The 19,686-nt window shown below is 43.7% G+C and overlaps 1 protein-coding gene across 4 annotated transcripts in view; it reads right to left on the minus strand.

Moving 5' to 3' along the window:
• The window catches only part of nhsb (Nance-Horan syndrome b (congenital cataracts and dental anomalies)), a 417,867-nt gene extending 401,054 nt beyond the window's left edge, over positions 1 to 16,813 (minus strand). For all 4 annotated transcript variants that reach the window (XM_067992667.1, XM_067992665.1, XM_067992666.1 and 1 more), the window contains exon 1: positions 16,481 to 16,813. In XM_067992667.1, coding sequence (XP_067848768.1) covers positions 16,481 to 16,757 — 277 coding nt within the window. In that variant the 5' untranslated portion in view covers positions 16,758 to 16,813. The remainder of the gene's footprint in view (positions 1 to 16,480) is intronic.
• Positions 16,814 to 19,686: the final 2,873 nt, after the last annotated feature.

Here is a 19,686-nt window from a genome sequence, read left to right on the forward strand (position 1 = left end):
GGGCGGCAGGTGCTTGGGAACAACATCACTTCCAAGTTCCCCGCCAAGTCACACACCATTCTGATTTGGACATGTATTACTGTTCCTTCATTAAAATCCTGGAACTCTCTACCTGGCAGTATTGTGGGAGTCACTTCACCACATGGACTGCAGCAGTTCAAGAAAAAGACCCACCACCACCTTCAAAGGCAGCTAGGGATGGACAATAAATGTCAGCCTCGTCAGTGATGCCCACATCCCGAGAATGAATAATAAAAGTATCAGGGTTTAAAGGTTTTAATTAAGAGGACAGGTTACATTAACTTGGTTTGTGTTCCTTGAATTTAGAAGATCCTGGCAAATATTTATCCCTCAACCAACACCATAAAACAGATTATCTCATTATTTATCTCACTGCTATTTGTGGAACCTAGCTGTGCACAAATTGGCTGCTGCATTTCCCTAAATTACAACAGTAACTACACTTCAAAAGTACTTCACTGGCTGTGAAGCACTTTGTGATGTCCTGTGGTCATGAAAAATGCTATATAAATGCAAGTGTTTTTTTCTTTTCAGGGTGCATCAATATTACTTCAAGTTGACGTACCTAAATAGACAATATTCATTGCTGTTAAATAGGCAATGATAGCGGAGGGAACACTCAGTTCTGCCAAAAGGGAAAGATCAATATATCAAGTGAAGAATGATCAATAATGTTAAATGGTAATGATCAGTCATGTCAAAACAGGGAACAGACATTAGTTTGTACTTCTAAAGAGACAACATATTTTGATACGTGATATACAGTATATTTCCCCTTCAAAGTTTTTTTATTCTTCCATTCCCTCTTGGGTGATACCTCACCCCACTGAAGACCCAGCGGATATCTTGACATTACCACATAAGGAGCAACAATCATAGTCATAGAATGGTTACAGCATGTTAGGAGGCCATTCGGCCCATCGAGTCTGCGTCAGCTCTATGCAAGAGCAATCCAGCTAGTCCCACTCCCCCGCCCTATCGCAATCGCCCTGCAAATGTTTTATTTTACAAGGCAGGACTCATGTTCTATCATTCTGAGGCATGGCCCATTTATGACCCTATTGAATGATCCAATTAAATCTCAGTGTTTAGAATAGTGTCTTTTTTTTTGCCAATTTTCTCCCCTCTTTTCCTTGCTGGGGCATGGTCCCATTTGTGCTGACAGCCCTCCAGTACTTTGCCCAAGTCATGGTGTACATGTGTGAGTCTAGACGGTGAATGTTGCCAGACTACTCAATGATGGTAGGCACCACAGCAGAACATGAACGTACACACACCCAATACCCACACATGCACATTTCAACAAAGATTGCTACATAGTGGTCAGCAGAGGGAAGCCTGGGCGATTTTTCCTTCTGTAGCTGAGGCTACAGAAAATTGTAGCTTCGATGGCTGAAGTCCACTAACTCACCACAGGCCAAGAATTGAAACGGGACCTTCAGGTCTTTATAACTGATGTTAGGCCATTGGGGAGAGTTGAATTCTATGCTTTAATATCATTAAAAGTTCTAAAAAGTGTTCCCATCCCCCAAAACCTAACTCCATGCCTACTCAGCTGGAAGTACAAGTGTGAGGACGTTAGGTGAGAGGAGGATTAGACTTTGTTGTGATATCTTCCAGGCAACCTGTTGACTCTCTCATGACTTATAGCCACTTGGGTAAGGTTTAAATGTGGAGGGGTAAGCACAAAACAACTTGGAAAAATTCCATTCCCAAAATGTTTTTTTAAATGAAGCATTCCACTGTAAAAATTGTCCAAATGCAAAGATAGCAGTGGCTGCCTCTATTAGAATTCACTGACTTAAAGCTGTCAGGTAGATCTATTGGAAAAGGGAAATCGTCTCTTTTTAATTAAGGCCAATTTGTTTTCCAGATGGTTTCTCTCTCTGCGTACTCTGGATATTAAATGCACAGGTCTCGCACACTGCCTGAATTTTAATGTTTAGAAACCACAGGACGCGAGCTCCGACCATAAGAAAGTTTTTATTCTTTTTATTCTTTGGTGGGGGGGGGGGGGGAAAGAGAAAAGTCCCAGGTTCAGACCGAACCGATTTTTTTGGTGGGAGGCGATGGGTGAACCGACCACACTTCAGACATTTCACTTCAGCTCCAGCTGAGCAAATTGCCGTTCCTTGACATAAGCAATATGTCAATAGCATGAGTAATAACCTGACCTGCCCTTCAGAGTTCTTCTTTCCTCAATTCAATTTTGTGTTTTCAGAAAAGACCTCACTGCACAATATTACAAGGCATCTGGATCTCAATCATGCCTCACATTAGGCGAGTTGAGCCTTTTAAATTTGTACGGTGGTAGCAACCTTGCCCCAACCCTGAATGTTCTTGGTTCAAGTCCCATACTAGGAGTTCGATTAATTTAAGCTGACACTCCAGTGCAGTACTGAGGGAATTCGATTAATTTAAGCTGGCACTCCAGTGCAGTACTGAGAGAGTTTGACTAATTTCAGCTGACACTCCAGTGCAGTACTGAGGGAGTTTGACTAATTTCAGCTGACACTCCAGTGCAGTACTGAGGGAGTTTGACTAATTTCAGCTGACACTCCAGTGCAGTACTGAGGGAGTTTGACTAATTTCAGCTGACACTCCAGTGCAGGACTGAGGGAGTTTGACTAATTTCAGCTGACACTCCAGTGCAGTACTGAGGGAGTTTGACTAATTTCAGCTGACACTCCAGTGCAGTACTGAGGGAGTTTGACTAATTTAAGCTGACACTCCAGTGCAGTACTGAGGGAATATTGTCAGAGACACTCTTCTTGGTTGAGGTGTTAAGCCGAGGATCCACCTGCCTGGTCTGGCGGACGTTAAAAGATCCTACAGCGCTATTCAAAAGGAGGTAGGGGAGTCCTCCCAGTGTCCCAGCCAACATCCCTTTCTCAATCAACACCACCTAAAAACACATTAACTCGTCATCCATCTCATTGCTGTTTGTGGGGTCTTGTGGTGTACAAAATGGCTGCCATGTTTGTTTACATAACAAAGACTGCATGTCAAAGTAGTTTGTTATATGTAAACCGCTTTGAAATGTTTCTGAGAGGCAGGACTGGGTTTTATCTAAATGTAATTCTTCCTTCGGCCATTACCCTGCCCTCTTTCTACTAGCTTTAAGGCAACTTTTACAAACTATTCCCATACCCATTCAACATCGTGTTACAGAACATAAAAATCTGTCCAAATTCATTTTGGGGGTTACCTTAGGCTGTATCAGATGCTTTAGTAATTATATTGGGTTTATTTCATCTCAATAGACAAACATCCAAGGATATACATGGACACATTTGCCCTTTGACATGCCCTGTCTGCTTCAGATGGCTTTCGTGAGAGACATTACAGAAGAATTCCTTTGATTTCACATTATAATTGGGAAACATTTAAAAACAGTGGAGTACCTACCTGCCGTATACTTAAGAGGAATGTGCGGTAACCAATAAAGCCTTGCTTTGTAAAACCTGCCAGGATTCCTCATTGTAAATCAAACATAATTAACCCTCTCCACTTGTGGAATTTTCTCCTCTGCTCTCCTGCAAGATTTGCACTTACTTTACAAAACCACTTCTGAAGATTTTACTAGCATTTAAGGCGTTTCTGCAAGAACGTAGAAGTCACTGCGTAATGTAATCCTCTGTGTTAAAGCGGCCAAGTTTGCTGGAGGACATACTTGGCTTCTTAAATAGATCAGGAGGAGTCTTACCAGACAAAATCTACCCTGACAGCAGCTGGAAGAGATACTCTCTTCCCCTGTCAGACTCGCCAGGAACATTTCCCCCTCACTATATTCACACCAGTACTCGAAGTGACTTTGTATTTTCATGACTTACAGTAAAATCATTGTTGAAATAATGACCCCAAGTTTCCCCAATGATGTCCGTTGGTGAATACAACACCCACTGTGGAACTGAGCCATACTGTCCCACGTTCATTCCTTGGTCTTGTGGAGTTAGCTGATCTCTGTTGGAATGACAATAAGGAAGCGACCTGTGGCCTCAGCTCGAGTTAACTCTTTCAGAAAAGGAAGGATGGAAACTACCTAGAACATTGTCCTAGGCTATCAATGCATTTACCAAACTCCTGACATAGCCTATAACACAATGCTCTGGGCTATCACTGCATTTACCAAACCACTGACATAGCCTATAACACAATGCTCTGGGCTATCAATGCATTTACCAAACCCCTGACATAGCCTATAACACAATGCTCTGGGCTATCAATGCATTTACCAAACCCCTGACATAGCCTATAACACAATGCTCTGGGCTATCAATGCATTTACCAAACCCCTGACATAGCCTGTCAGTGTTGTAGACTATCACTGCAATTACCAAACCCCTGACAAAGCCCAAAACACTAACATGCTATCACTGCATTAACCAAACCCCACACGTAGCCTGAAACTATCACTACATTTAACAAACCCTTAAAACACTTGTTTGGAATTGGAATGGTATCCTCCTCACATGTCAGTCCCATTGCTGGTGCAATCGGCATTTTTAAAAATTTTGACTCATGTAATTTCATGACCTATAACCTCAAAACACACACTCAACTTGAGCCAACCAAGTAACGCATTACACACCACCTTATGGAATCACAGAATCACACAGCACAGAAGGAGGCCATTTGGCCCATCGTGCCAGTACCGGCTCTTTGAAAGAGCTATCCAATTAATCCCATTGTTATTTATTATTGCCTAATTCCATACCTTTGTGAGGTGACATGCTAACTGTGTCATCACATACACACCATCACTGCACTTTTCCAAGACACTTCACATTTAATAACACCGTCTTCGTTGTCGTGGCACCTCACAAAAAATGTAATTTAAACAAACCTTGAGAAATATTAAACTTTCAGCCTGCACATCACAGAACAAGACCTTTTTGTAATTTGAAATGCACAGCCTGCCCAATTTCAGCGTGATATCAAAGGAAATACGGTTAAAATAAAACTTGGCCCTTTCAAGATTAAAGAAATGTTCAAATTCAATTAAATACCAGGCACCTGCTGAAGAGGTGGTGCTGTGAAAACTCGTTTAATTAAAAGACACTCAGAACTTTTTAATCCCTGCGCTATATTCTTTCCTTGGTATATTGTCATAGGAATGAATGAGCTCATTGGTACCAATTGTGATGTCCTGATAAAACATGTCTTGATAAAACCAGTACTCACAAACACCACTTGACAGGGCAGAAGGTTCAGACGTTCCAGCTCTAGATTTTTCTGTAAGGGGTTCGATTTCAATTTGTTGTGCACTCACAGCTCCCACTCATTCCCTCTCCCGTAGCTCTTCCCAGCCTGATGTAATATTAAACCCTCCATTCCTTTATCATTGCTTAGATCAGAGGACAAGGATCCCTGTCCTGCGAGTACCTCGCAAAACAAATTACTCAGGGGAGATCGGGCCTTTGATCCTGCTGGTTGGAATGTGTGGTGAGCTCAAACTCAGTCTTTTTCTAAAGAACAGTCAGAAGAAAACACTGGTGAGATTAGACTGATTTGGATTTCTTTTTAGTGTTTTTTTTATAAAGAGGAACCTTTAAAGGTAACACTCCTTCCAACATTTCAGCTGTGAGAGCAAACCTCTTTCAAGGCCACCGACCCACTGAACGACAAACTCCCTTTGCACCTCACAGCTCACCGACAGTGGGCTTTTAATCAGTTGGCAGCTGCAACAATTTCCCTTTGCAAACCATCATTCCTGATAAGAAAGAAAGATCTTTCACAGCCTCAGGATGTCCCAAAGCACTTTACAGCCAATGAAGTGCTTTTTGAAGTGTAGTCACCGTTGTAATGTAGGGAAACACGGCAGCCAGTTTGCTCACGGCACGCTCCCACACACAGCAATGTGATAGTGACCAGATAATCTGTTTTTAGTGATGTTAGTTGAGGGATAAATTTTGACCAGGACATCGGGTAGAACTCCCCTGCTCTTCTTCGAAATTGTGCCGTGGGATCTTTTAAGTCCACCTGAGAGGGTGGACAGGGCCTCCGTTGAATGTCTCCTCCGAAAGATGACACCTCCGACAGTGCACCATTCCCTGAGTACTGCACGGGGAGCGTCAGCCCAGATTTTTATGCTCAAGTCTCTGGAGCGGGACTTGAACCCACAACCTTCTGACTCAAGAGGCGAGAGTGCTACCCACTGAGACACGGCTAACACCTGATTATAAGATTACTATAAAACTACTTGTGCAGGCTCTGCACTTTTAGGTTAATGGGCAAAGGCATTGCCCAGTATGGAACTAGGCCATCAAGACCTGGAGGGCCCCAATTTTGATCATTGTGTTAAGCTAGCTGATCTTAGCTGCAGCAGCAACAGAGTCACTACATTTGGAGTCGGCATCCTTGGACTGATGCGGGCGAGGGGAATCCAACAGGTTTCCCACTGCTAATTGCCATTGGAAAGCACCAGTGTATGAATGTCAAAACATACACCTGAAGCATGGCCATTTGGACAAGGTACCATTTGGGCTGCCAGCACTCGTGGAATATAGGAACAGGAGTAAGCCATTCCGCCCCCTCTAGCCTGTTCTGCCGTTCAAATAGAGCATGGCTGATCTGTATCTCAACTCCCTCTACCCAACCTTGTTCCGTAACCCTTAACGCTCTTACCCAACAAAAATCTATCAATCTCAGTTTTGACATTTTCAATTGACGTAGCCTCAACAGCTTTTTGGGAGAGAGAGAGTTCCCTTTGTTTGAAGAAGTGCTTCCTGATATCATCCCTGAGCAGCCTAGCTCTAATTTTAAGGTTATGACCCCTTGTTCTGGGCTCCCCCCACCAGAGGAAATAGTTTCTCTCTATCTGCCCTACCAAATCCTTTAATCATCTAAACACCTCAAGTAGATCACCCCTTAATCTTTTATTCTCAACTGAGGACTGTACTCCAGTGAAGAGTTAGTACCTTCAGAAGAGTAAGAGAAAAAAGAAGTACATGCGCAGAAATATTTAATTAATAGCATTTCTCCAAAGGCTTCTGTTTGACATTTATTGCTGAAGTGCTTCCCAGGATCCCTCTTCCCAAGCCATACAAGGAATGAACATGCAGCACTAAATGTGGTTATCTGGTATTACACACTGTGCTGACTACATGATCAAATGTTCTTTGAACTAATAAGTGCTGGGTCTGTTCTGTCACTAAATGTTTAGGAATGATTATTAGGCCTCCAGTTACATTGTTAAAATGGGTTATCATTTTCCCAGTAACAACCTTAGGCTAAAACCATCTAAGCATTTTCATTAACTCTTCCCCCTCCACTTTTTAAAAGCCTTCTGACCTTGGTTTTGTGTAACGGTGAAATGGTTGTAGCTAAATACCTGAAGAATTGTGAACCAGGCCCCTTGTACTTGTAACTTTTGACCTCAGCAGGTATTTCTTCATTGCCAGTAGGTTTATATTGAGTGCAAAAGCTGACATATTCACATGTAAAATAGTGCCACTGATTACAGTAAAAGTGCCCGCACTGCCACTTTAACAGAATCATTGAATACAGTAAAACCAATAGTGGGGAAATAATCTGTACGGTCTTCCATTGCTGATCACTATCCATTGAGTCCTGCTAGAAAGTGTGATGTCAGACGAGGACAGGAGCAGACTCATTTTGTGATATTTCCCATGGTGGAAGAGCCAGCTCACTGCCTAAGCTTAAACATGCAGTGTGGCCAATTGGGCGAGTTACTGAAAGGCAGATGGCATGGTGGAGTCATCCCTCAGTGACAGCAGGTGACATCGAGAGAGATGGGGAGCAAACTCAGGGGGAGAAAGAAGACCTTTCTGGCAATTTCTCACCTGATCGATTTGTCAATATGACATTGTGTGCCAGAACAGTGAATAGTCCTGTTCATCTTGGCTCATCGTCCTCTTATCTTTTCTTTCCCCTTGTGGAATTTATCCAGCTAATTATATTCTGGCACAGACAGAAAGGGTTAAACATAAAACCTCAAAATCCAGTAACTGATGCGTGTTGAAATGACTGACTCAGTCAGCTTCAGCTCTTTCAACAGCCAAAGACTACGATGGCCATGTTGAGCTGGATTCAAAACCTCTCAAAGAATACAACGCACCAACATCAGCTTCCAGTGTGCCTCCTAGTCCATTTTGTAATCAAATACCACAAGTTATAGAAGCAGTGACAAGAACGAAATGCAGATGCTAGTTATTAGAGTGTATGCTAATCACCCCTCCTCTCTGAATGCCAGCCAATATCCACTTCCTGTAATCCCTACAGTGCATTAGAACCCAGGTAATCCTCTCGTTAAGGCCACTTTTAAGGTTTTAAGTGCTCCTGGAATGGAACTTCAGTGTCTGTATTTAGCCAAGAGATTTACATGGCTTGATACAGTGTAAATATATTGTTTCTAAAAACTGCCAATTAGTTCCCTGATGTACAACTGAGTCATTAAAATCAAACAGTTTCAGGTGATGTGTGAAGTTAGCAGGGCTGGCATTCGGGGTGTGACAACTGATCTCAGTAACCCCCATGAATAGTGAGGGGGAAGTTCTTCTGGTCGTCCACAGCCACCTTGTCCCAGTAGACATTATTCACGTTTGAGCCTCGACATTTGAGTGCTGCCAGACTATTCAACAATAGGGGCATCACAGAAAAGTCTGACTGCATTTACACTTGACGTTCACATGACCGCACTTCCGGCAGGGGTTGCTGAATATTGATAAGGAGTGGGAAACCTGCCAAATTTTTCCTCTCCCTAACCAAGGTGCTGAGGCCAATTGTAACGCCCCTACCATCGCCATGACTCGGCTCAGACCAAGGATCAAGCCTGGCACTTCCATAGTCTGTACGGGTTAGCTACTCACGGGAGAAACTCACTGGGAAGTCCTATTGATCAATGCTCAAATGTCTGTAGATATTACTTACACAAAGGCGCACATTCACTCAAGACAGATTCTGCTGGGTTTCAGAGGTCAACATCCAACCTAGTCAAAGGTTCATACACAGCAGGCCTCACTGTCACTTAGGCTAAATTTATACCACAGTCCATTACAGATCATATTTCTTTGGCTCAGAATGATCCAAACATAACATAACTGCCCAGTGTTAATGCTTACCTGACACATCTCATGCGCTGGCCATTATTAAATTACCCACCTAACCCATGCACTGAGATTTTCTTTTGTACTGGAAGTGGGAGGAGATTGTCAACAACCAATTATAGATTCATACCATGAATCTCCCACTTTCACACGTTGCCTCTATTTGCTGTTACTCAGTTGTAAACTGTCAACAAATGAAAACATTGTTGCTGTAATGCAAACAGGATGTTCTTGCACAATACTGAATCCAAAACACTATAGTACTATTACTACACAGATGGAAAACTAGAGGGTCTTGTATATTGAATGTAGTCGGCTTGCAACATAAGCCACATCACTGTATCTTTGCTAATTGCTGCAGGTTTGTGTCCATGGATATGCTCATGAAGGTTTTAAGGGGTACTTTTATGCAACTAGGTGTCCAAAATAAATTCGGTGAACACTTTGGGTTACAATGTCAACTAATGCATTGGTTTTTATATAAACTCAATGGTGTGTGTTAATACTGGTGCACAAAGTCTAAGAAGGCGGACGCTTATATCAGACTACATTTGAGACTTGTCTTGGCTCACATTTCTTGCTGTTACTCAATGTGTCTCTATATCCCTCTAGCTCTGCCAGTCCCTACTCTCGCTTTCTGGATGTGATTTCAATCAAGTTCCTTGCTTAGTGTTCAACTATATACCAAAAAGGAACCTAATATCCACGTTATTATGCCAAGGTCCACTGTTATAGCCCAAGCTCAACCATTGAGTTCGCACAGAAGGAGGAATGGCAGCTCATATTTGTATTTTTTTTGTAATTTTGTTTATGTAGATTTAGGTGTGCGAATTAGACACCTATCACATGATTGTTATGCTGACGTTTTTAAAATGAAAAGCTTTCAAATGAAAAGTAGCAAGAAAGGAAGGCTGGTGGTACTGGTGGGATGTAATGGGCCTCTACAGAGAAGGAATCTGTTGGCTGGTATGTGAAGTTCTGAGTCTGTTTTAAACCAATGTTATTTTGAACACATCTGCATAATGAATAATGTCAAATGGAGGTTGATTTCTCCGACCTCTATTGGCTACTTAAACAGCATTTCCTACATAATCAGTTGATCAACAGACATCAATATGAACTCAATTCCTGCCCCTATTGCAATATCACAATAACAACAAACCATTCGGATAGCTCAGGGGTAAAGTCGCTGTCGCTAAGCCATACAGACAAGAAAGGTCTTGAGTTTAACCCCATGAGTCTATGCTAAGTGAGCTGACCTAGGTGCCACAGTTGGCCACAGTATCACTGGGTGGAGAAGGGAAAAGTTGACCACAGTTCCTGCTCCTGCAGGGTATCCAGCAACCAAAGTGCAAGTTGTAAGATCTCGACAAATTTACAGGTACCAAGGTGCTGAGCATGCACTATGCATTCTCTGCCCATTGGTATGGGACATTGGGCATGAATGTTTCTCCTGGTCCAAAATAAATCTTCCTACCCGCTGCTGGCTGTATACCCTAGCATGTGTCAGCACTTTCAGGAGCAAAATGGTTTATTAGAAATTTTGGAATATGTTTAATCTCCAAGTTGAGGAGATTCCTTCAGCTGTGAGGAGAGTCTCAAACCTACACTCCCACCTTGGGGAGAACCCACTTTTACAGACATGAAAATAAATGTGTGGATTTTGATATTATATGTACTGCACTGTGGTACATTCTTTATTTAGTGCAGTTAATACACACTGCAGCACAGTATTGCAGTGCACCAGTGCAGGCAGATGTGTGCACTGTATGCAATGATGTACATCTTATTAATCTTTGGGCAGCAAACCAGTTGTTTCAGTGCAACTCACACTGCCCGAAATGATCTTGCTGATCTGGGCTCCAGATGAAAGTTACTTTAAAACTGAATGAATCACACAGACCCTGCGAGTATGCAATTGCAGGGAATTCCTTGCCTCACAATAGTTTGTCATCAGATTAGGAACTCCCACCCACAGTGTTGCAGCAAAGAGTCTGCTCCTGGGAGCAAAGCAAGGAGTTGCTGGAGCAGTGATAAGTGCATCAGGGAGACAAGTGCCTCTGTGAACACGGGGGAAAGAGCTAAACAAAATACCTCTGTGAACTGGGGAAGAAGGTAATAGCCAGGTTGGTTTGTTGAAAGTGGATTAAACCAAAGGTCATTTATTTTACCAACATTTTTTTTAAAGTTAAAAAAAAATCTATTCATTGTGAAGTAAACCAATGTTTTAAGATTAATCTGAATGCACCATTTACCAAAAAGGCATCACACTGAGATTCAACATTTTCCAGAAAAGCATGGCCTCAGACCTCACCCCTCCCCACCAAAAAAAATATGGTCACCAGTGCATGCAAGAGGGATGGGTGCAGCATTTGAAAATGAAAGGTAAAATTCTAAATGTGTTGCCTATGCCCCTATTACAGCACTACAAAGAGTTCATGTGGTACTACGTTACAATAGAGTGAGTGATTACACACAGTGATAATACGGTAGGGAAGCAGGAACAGTTTGACACTAAGTCCTTTCATTAAAATATATTACAAAGATCACATTCTTAAATCCATTCACAAAGTATGATCATCAAGGAAAGCTCCTCTTCCTCTATTTATCCTGCATGATCTTTACAATACTCAAAATTACAACTCTTTATTAAACAAAAGCCATTCTGGCCCATTTACTATTCCCATGACATACCCACAGTTTGCTTCTCAATAGCATTCTAATTTAGCTAATAATTTATGAACAGTCAACTTTTGACTGCCACTTGCAGGCAAACCCAGCCATTAAAAATAACTGATGCTATGATTACAAAATATAAATCTCCAGATGTTAACATTGCAGCAAAAGGTTTAGTCACCTGCCAATATTTCTCAGCACAGCAAAAATATACCACAGCTAATTATTTATTGATCAGTTATTAATTGTAAACCAAACATATGTGGAATTTGTCAATCTTTCACAATAGGAGTTTTAGAACTTCTTTTGGGAACCAAAGAAAGTAATACGGATTCTTGGAACGACTGACCTAGCTCTCATTTAGAACTATCCTTTAGACAAGGTCTATTTTATTAGACCATGGATGGACTTCAAGACTATTCAAATCCTCTTCAACTCAAGTCTATACTTTTCTTCCTTGCTCCAGTTCTTTTATCTCCTTTTGAACTCAAGAATATTACTCTCCAGAATTCAGCAGCAATTTCTTAGCTGCAAAGTGCATCTCCACATGGTGTGTGCCTCATTCCTTTGGCATGACACATGCATCTGCACATTCCGGGTGTCTGAGATGTGGTCATGGAATTTTGCAGACTCAAGCCCCAGGTAACCAGAAAAGCCAACCTTCAATCTTGGGCCTAGTATTTAAGCGATGATGAAATACAGGCAGCAATAATTAATGTTTCTGGAACATGCTTGAAGTACGTGACCATCACATCACCAGCATGTTTCAACTCACCGGTTCACTTACACCAAAGCAAAACGGAGCACAGCTCCTTTCCTTCGTTGATCCCCACTCCTCACTTTGCTCCCCTCCTTTGAAGGATTTTGGGTTATGCTGCGCTGCAGTTCCACAGATATTGGCTGCCCCCTTAGATAACCATTATTTACATGCAACCCGAGCCAGTGCAAGTCTACAAGCTAGTCTACATCTGGGGCAAGGGGGCATCACTGCCCAGGCCAATCCTCTCCCCGGCCAAGATCCACACATCTACACTTCCAGCGGAGTTTGCTGGATAGCGCCCAGTAATCTTAGACGGTTTTTCCTTCCTATCACAGGGGCATTCAGGTCAATTGTAGCGTCCAACCAATACCCAGGCTCAGATCAGCCAACTCACCACAGAGCAGGGCTTCCACCGGATACCTTCTAGACTGTGTGGTTTAGTGTTGTGTCAGAAAGTGCCTTCACCCCCACCCCCACCCCCCTCCCCCCTCCATCAGCGGACTCTTTCTGGACCTTTTTTTGTTAAAAAAAAGAGCAGTCTGCCCTAATCCCTAAACTAATCTTGGTAAATCTCAAACTTTTTTTTTAAAAAGCAACATTCATAATGACATACTTCTTATTCTTTCAAGGCAATTTTGCAATAAGTCACAGAAGCAACCTCATTACTTCACTGGGTCCACTGTTACCACTGCAATAGCTCGGGGGCATGGACTGGCATTATTTTGCAGGAAATCATTCCAGGATTGTCACCGCATCACACCTGGTTTGCATGGGGCAAGGATTAAGGCAAAATCAAACGAGTTGAACTCATTAATAAATTCAAGGTGCTCCCACCAGACATTTTTCTGATTTTTTTTTAGTGTAAATTTTAAGTCAATTATAAACTCAGAGACCATTTGAAACATAGCTACTTAATAAACATGAATATTTATGTCACTATTTGGACCTGTTTCTGGACATTCAGGAAGGTATATTCAGCTCAGCTTAACTACTGCTGGTTATCATACCAAGCTCCCAGCTGTCTCAGGCCCCCACAGAAGACTTGTTGAAATCATGTCCATCTTTAGAGCAAAATCCAAACAGTATTAATTTTGATCCATATGGGTCCCTTTAGTCACAGGTCACCATGAGGCTCCTGTTCACGTGGAACTAGTTAGAAATGATTGCATTTCTTGCTAGATAGATTTACTGAAGCAAGTCGATAGATGCAAGAATGTCTATGCTCATTTGAATCATCTCTGCTTTTCCGTTCATTTCAATGGGATCTGAAATGATGTGACTTTCAAGGTCTCGCTAATATGATGACACTAGCCCACAGCATATTGCAGGCAGCTGTCTCACAGGTGCCTGTGTTTGAAATACTGACCCTATACAGTACCAGCCTTGAGAATTGATTAGTGCCAGGATTCAGTCCTGCAATATCAAATGCCTCGCAAGAGCTTAGTCAGGATTGGGACACGGGCCCTTAAATTCGGGATTGATTGCAGGAGTTACAAGATGTGTGGTCACACGACTTGAGCACAGACCTTGCATTTCCTATATAAACAGCCGTCCTAGACTGCTTTTTTAAAAACAGAAGTGAATGCGTTGTGTGTGAGGTAGGTTTGAAAGTTTATATTGGATTTGAACGGTTTGGAGTTACAGCTCTAGGTGGGTTAGCAAAAAAAAAATCCAGATCCTGTCCCTTTAAGCCTGGTTAGTTCCAGTCTGTCAGAGCATTGCTGTGAGACGGGATCCGGTGACTGGTCGGTGAGAATTATGAGGATTTGCAGCTATCTTAAACGGTTGTGAGTCCTCTCGAAGACTGGCTGCAGTTTCCCCAGATGCCGGGAGCTGCTTTCCCTTTGAAGGAGTCGCCACACGCTCCTGTCAATGGGGAAAACCAGAGCCCACTGTGAACAGTCTGATAACACGCCTGCTCCACACATAGACCTGATTCTCCAGCGAGAGGATGGGGGGGGGGCGTTTTTTCAGTCAGACAGTGGGGGGGGGGGGGAGGAGGAAAAACCACCCAAATAAAAACAGCTCGAATGTCTTAACGAGAGCCCATCAAAACATGCCGATTTGAGCCAATCTTTCACACTGTAACGAGAGCTGATCTTCTGATCTGACGGCTCTCTCACTCTCTATCCCTGCATGCCTGATCCTGCCATCAGATATAGAGGCACAACAAAACCTTGGGTTTCAGATACTGTATACACAAAGAGCCGCTGGTAACATCGACTCATAAAGTATGCGAGAGAGAGAGAGTCGTACTCGGTGAAACTGACCAAACCCGGGCCAAACTTTACATTGAAATCAGACACATTAGAAACACATCTCAAACTTCCCAATGCAGGCTGACAGACTCTTCGAAATAATAATGTAATAATAATGTAGTCCCCCCTCATTCTGTTTGGCCAAATCTCTCTAGCGTGACATGTTTACGGCCGGTGTATTTCTAAATGAAATGACATCACCGTCTTAAAGGTAAGCTGACCACTGGTAAAACACACCTCAAACTACAACATTTCAACACATTTCATTCATCTCTGCCAGTGTTTCTCTTTATATAATTGCTAAACCTGCAGTTTAATATAAAACAATTCGGTTGCCAAATTTATGCGTGTTATTTCAGAATAGATGCGATACATCAGTTTAAAAATCGACCTCTTAAAATATTGCCAGGTCCCTTTCTCAGTGGTGTATTTTTTCTCTCCCCAATGTTTTGTAGCAAAGTCGGAGTGGATACAGTCGTTTCCCGGCTCAGGTGACGTTTCTGGACCGGCTCTGGGCTGTTATTTCCTTCGAGCTGTTTTCTGACACAATCCAATGCTTTTTGAAACAAGCTCAGAAGTTGAATCTTTAAATCTCCCCCGGGCACACACCCGAGTCCTGTACCCCAGCCTCCAGCCCATCTCCCCGGGGCAGGGACCCGGGTCCTGTCCTCAGCCCCTGTTTACAATAAGGGCATCGCCGGTCGGATCTCGGAGGTGGGTAAGGAGAGAGTGAGCGGCAAACGTCCACAAAACAACATGAAAAGCCGGGCGGCGGGAGCTGGAAAAGTACCGCGAACTCTGAATAGCAGGAAAACCTGGCTAACAGCGAGCAGGGGGGAAAGTCTGTAAAACAGACACACACAAGGTGCAGAAATCCTGGGTGGCCGAGTGTTTTGGGCAGGATAATCTTAACACTGAGTGAACTCCACTGGGGAGCGAATCTAAACTTCATGTGATGTGGTTACACAGAGATTAATAGGAACACATGGAACAGAGCACGGGAGAGGTGAGGTTGTGTCTGCGCCCCTTGCGTACAGGTCTGTGGGGGAGAGAGAGAGAGAGAGATCCTCCAAACCGCTACCCTATCCCCACTCCTTATGTACGCGTGGAGGGGGGGACTAGGGAATTTCCAAAAGGAAAAATTAAATTTTTGCATTTACTGAAAGGCACGTGATCACAATCCTGAACCAAAACACAGTCCCGCAGCCACTGCAGACACTGAACATCACCGATCCGCTTTAAAAGGACTTAAGAGGCTCACAGCCCCGCCGTCTCACTCCGCATTGCCCAAACTTTGCCCAAATCAGTACAAATAAAAGGAGCGAGTGGTCAGGGGAGAAGCAGCTCGGAGATCAGACACACGACTGCAACTGAAGAGAAGCAAAAAGTAACACTGGTATTTGTAGATATGTTTAAGTAGGGAAGGGAGAGTGGCCGGAGGATGGGAGAGGAGAGGGGGGGACACACCAGATCCTTACGACAAGGGGAGCAAACCCCGGTGACAAGTCAACTACACTTCATTTACATTCCGGATCACACCTTTCAAAACACATCCCAGGGATCAGTAATACAGGCCACGCAGGCACTGCAGACTCGCTAAATAAATAACATCTCCCTTGCCCTCCTCCAGGAGCACTGGACCCACTTCTCTTCAAATAACACATCTGGCTGGGGATCTCAAAGAAACCTCCACTTACGCACTGTTTCCTGCTTGGGATCCAGGGCGTTCACGGCGGCACCGATGTCGCTGATCTTCCTTTGGATCCCACAGAGCCGGCGGTGGACGCCCAGCACCTCGTCCTCTATCTCTTGGAAGAGACCGTAGGCGTGCTTGGCCAGGTCGGCGAGTTGTCGGAGGGTCCGCGCCAGCGTGTAGTTACTGACAGAAGCGAGGTCTTCAAACGCTCTGCCCCGCTCACCAGAGCCATGGCGAGAGAGGATCAGCGGCTCACAGATGCGCTTACAGAAAGGCATTTCTCCCAAACAGCAAGTTTAATATGAAATAAATCACAGCCGAGGCTGAAACTTTCCCTTCTCTTCCCCACCACCACCACCACCACCTCTTCTCACACCAACGCCGGTAATTTTGCGATTAGCGCCATCCCCCCACCCCCCCCACACTCCGCGGTGACTCTTCCCCGAGAGCAGCCCAGACTCTCTCCGCCTTTGCGATCATCAGTTGCCTTTTGGTGCCTATTTTTTTAAGAAGAGGTTTTAAAAGTTGCGAGGAACACGTGGAGCGGATTGTCTGGATCTGGAGTCGGGTGATTCCAAGCTCTGTCCCCCTACTGCAACACTACCTTCTGGCATATCCTCGGCGACTTTTAAAGATCTGTCTTGAAACATCCAACGATATACAAATAAGACAGTTAAAATCAGTTTTGGTGTCTGTAACGTTTTAATTTGATGATAAAATATCGAGTACGCCTCCTGCAATGGTTTCTGCTCCAGCGTCCGCTGAGTCAACACCGGTGTGTTCCAACCTTCCATAGGGAGCCTTTGCAACCTGTCCCGCCATTCAATTAGATCGTGGCTGATCTGCACCTTAATCCATTTGCTCCATGTCCCTTTCTACCCTTACCCAACTAATATCTATCTATCTCAGTCTTGAAAGCTCCAATTGCCCCAGCATCCACAGCCTTTTGAGGGAGAGTGTTCCAAATTTCTACTACCCTCTGTGTGAAAAAGTGCTTCCTGATTTCACTCCTGAATGGCCCAGCTCTAATTTTAAGATTATGTCCCCTTGTCATTGATTGCCCCACCAAAGGAAATTGTTTCCCTCTATCCTATCAAATCCTTTAATCCGGTAAGTGGCAAGTAACATTCACAACATAAAAGGGCCAGCCAATGACCATCTCCAACGAGAGAGTCTAACCACCTCCCCTTGACATTCAACAACATTACCATTGCCGAATCCCCCACCATCAACATCCTGGGGGTCACCATTGACCAGAAGCTTAACTGGACCAGCCATGTAAATACTGTGGCTACAAGAGCAGGTCAGAGGCTGGGTATTCTGCGGCGAGTGACTCACCTCCTGACTCCCCAAAGCCTTTCCACCATCTACAAGGCACAAGTCACAAGGCACAAAGCCTTTCCACATCGTTCACCTGAGGAAGGAGGTAGCCTCCGAAAGCTTGTGAATTTAAAATAAAATTGCTGGACTATAACTTGGTGTTGTAAAATTGTTTACAAGTCAGGAGTGTGATGGCATACTCTCCTCATGCCTGGATGAGTGCAGCTCCAATAACACTCCAGGATCTCAACACCATCCAGGACAAAGCAGCCTGCTTGATTGGCACCCCATCCACCACCTTAAACATTCACTCTCTCCACCACCAGCCCACCGTGGTTGCAGTGTGTACCATCTACAAGATGCACTGCAGCAACTCGCCAAGGCTTCTTCGACAGCACCTCCCAAACCCATGACCTCTACCACCTAGAAGGACAAGGGCAGCAGGCACATGGGAACAACACCACCTGCACTTTCCCCACCAAGTCACATACCATCATCATCATCAAAATCCTGGAACTCCCTACCTAACAGCACTGTGGGAGAACCTTCACCACACGGACTGCAGCAGTTCAAGAAGACGGCTCATCATCACCTTCTCAAGGGCAACTAGGGATGGACAATAAATGCTGGCCTTGCCACTAATGCCCACATCCCATGAATGAATTTTAAAAATCATGTTTATCACCTGAACTAGTTCACCCCTCAACCTTCTATACTCAAGGGAATACAAGCCAAGTTTATGCCACCTGTCCTTATAATTTAACCTTCTAGGCCTCAGTATCATTCTGGTGAATCTGCACTGCACCCCCTCTTCCACCAATATATCCTTATTGAGGTGCGCTGCCCAAAACTGAGTGCAGTACTCCAGGTGTGGCCTGACCAAAGCTCTATACAACTGAAGCATCATTTCCTCACTTATGAATTCCAGTTCCCTTGAGATAAAGGCCAACATTCCAATTGACTTTTTGATTGCTTTTTGTACCTCTTTATTAGCTTTTAATGATTTGTGTACTTGGACTCCCAAATCTCTTTGCTCCTCTGTAGCTCTTAGTTTCTCACAATTTAGAAAATACTCTGATTTATCTTTCTTGGGTTGAAATTGGATCACTTCACACTTGCCCACATTGAACTCCATTTGCCATAGTTTTGCCAACTCACTTAATCTGTCTATGGCCCTTTGCAATTTACTGCTCCCATCTGCACTATTTACCATCCCTCCTAACTTAGTGTCATCTGCAAACTTGGATACATAACTCTCTATTCCTTCATTCAAGTCATTAATAAATATGGTGAAAAGTTAAGGCCTCAAAACAGATCCCTACGGAACACCACTTGTCACATTCCACCAATCGGTGTAACTATCCTTTATCCCCACTCTCTGTCTCCTACCTCCCAACCAACTTCCAACCCAAGTCAAAATGGTGCCTCACTTCTGTGTGCACTTATTTTTGCTAATAATCTTTTGAATGGAACCTTATCGAATGCCTTCTGGAAGTCCATATAGATAATATTCATAGACACTCTCTTATCCACCTTCCATCGTTACCCACTCCCCCCTCCCATTTTATTTTCCCTATTTTGTCTCTCAGTGACCTCACCCACAAGCATGGGCTCAGCTTTCACATGTACACCAATGATACCCAGCTTTATCTCTCAACTACCACCCTTGATCCAATGATTATTGCCATGGTGTCAGACTGCATGTCCTAGATTAACCATCCTGTTTGGCCTTCACCAAAAACTCTGAGTCCTGGCTCCATTCCCAACTCCCATTTAAGTTCAATCTGATGAAACATACCCTGTCTGTTCTGTTTGACCATGAGCTGAGCTTTAATAACCACGTCCAGTCCATAGTCAAGACTATCTACTTCCATCCTCCAAACATTG

The sequence above is a fragment of the Heptranchias perlo genome, chromosome 11 (genome assembly GCF_035084215.1).
Source record: "Heptranchias perlo isolate sHepPer1 chromosome 11, sHepPer1.hap1, whole genome shotgun sequence".
Classification (NCBI taxonomy): Eukaryota; Metazoa; Chordata; class Chondrichthyes; order Hexanchiformes; family Hexanchidae; genus Heptranchias; species Heptranchias perlo.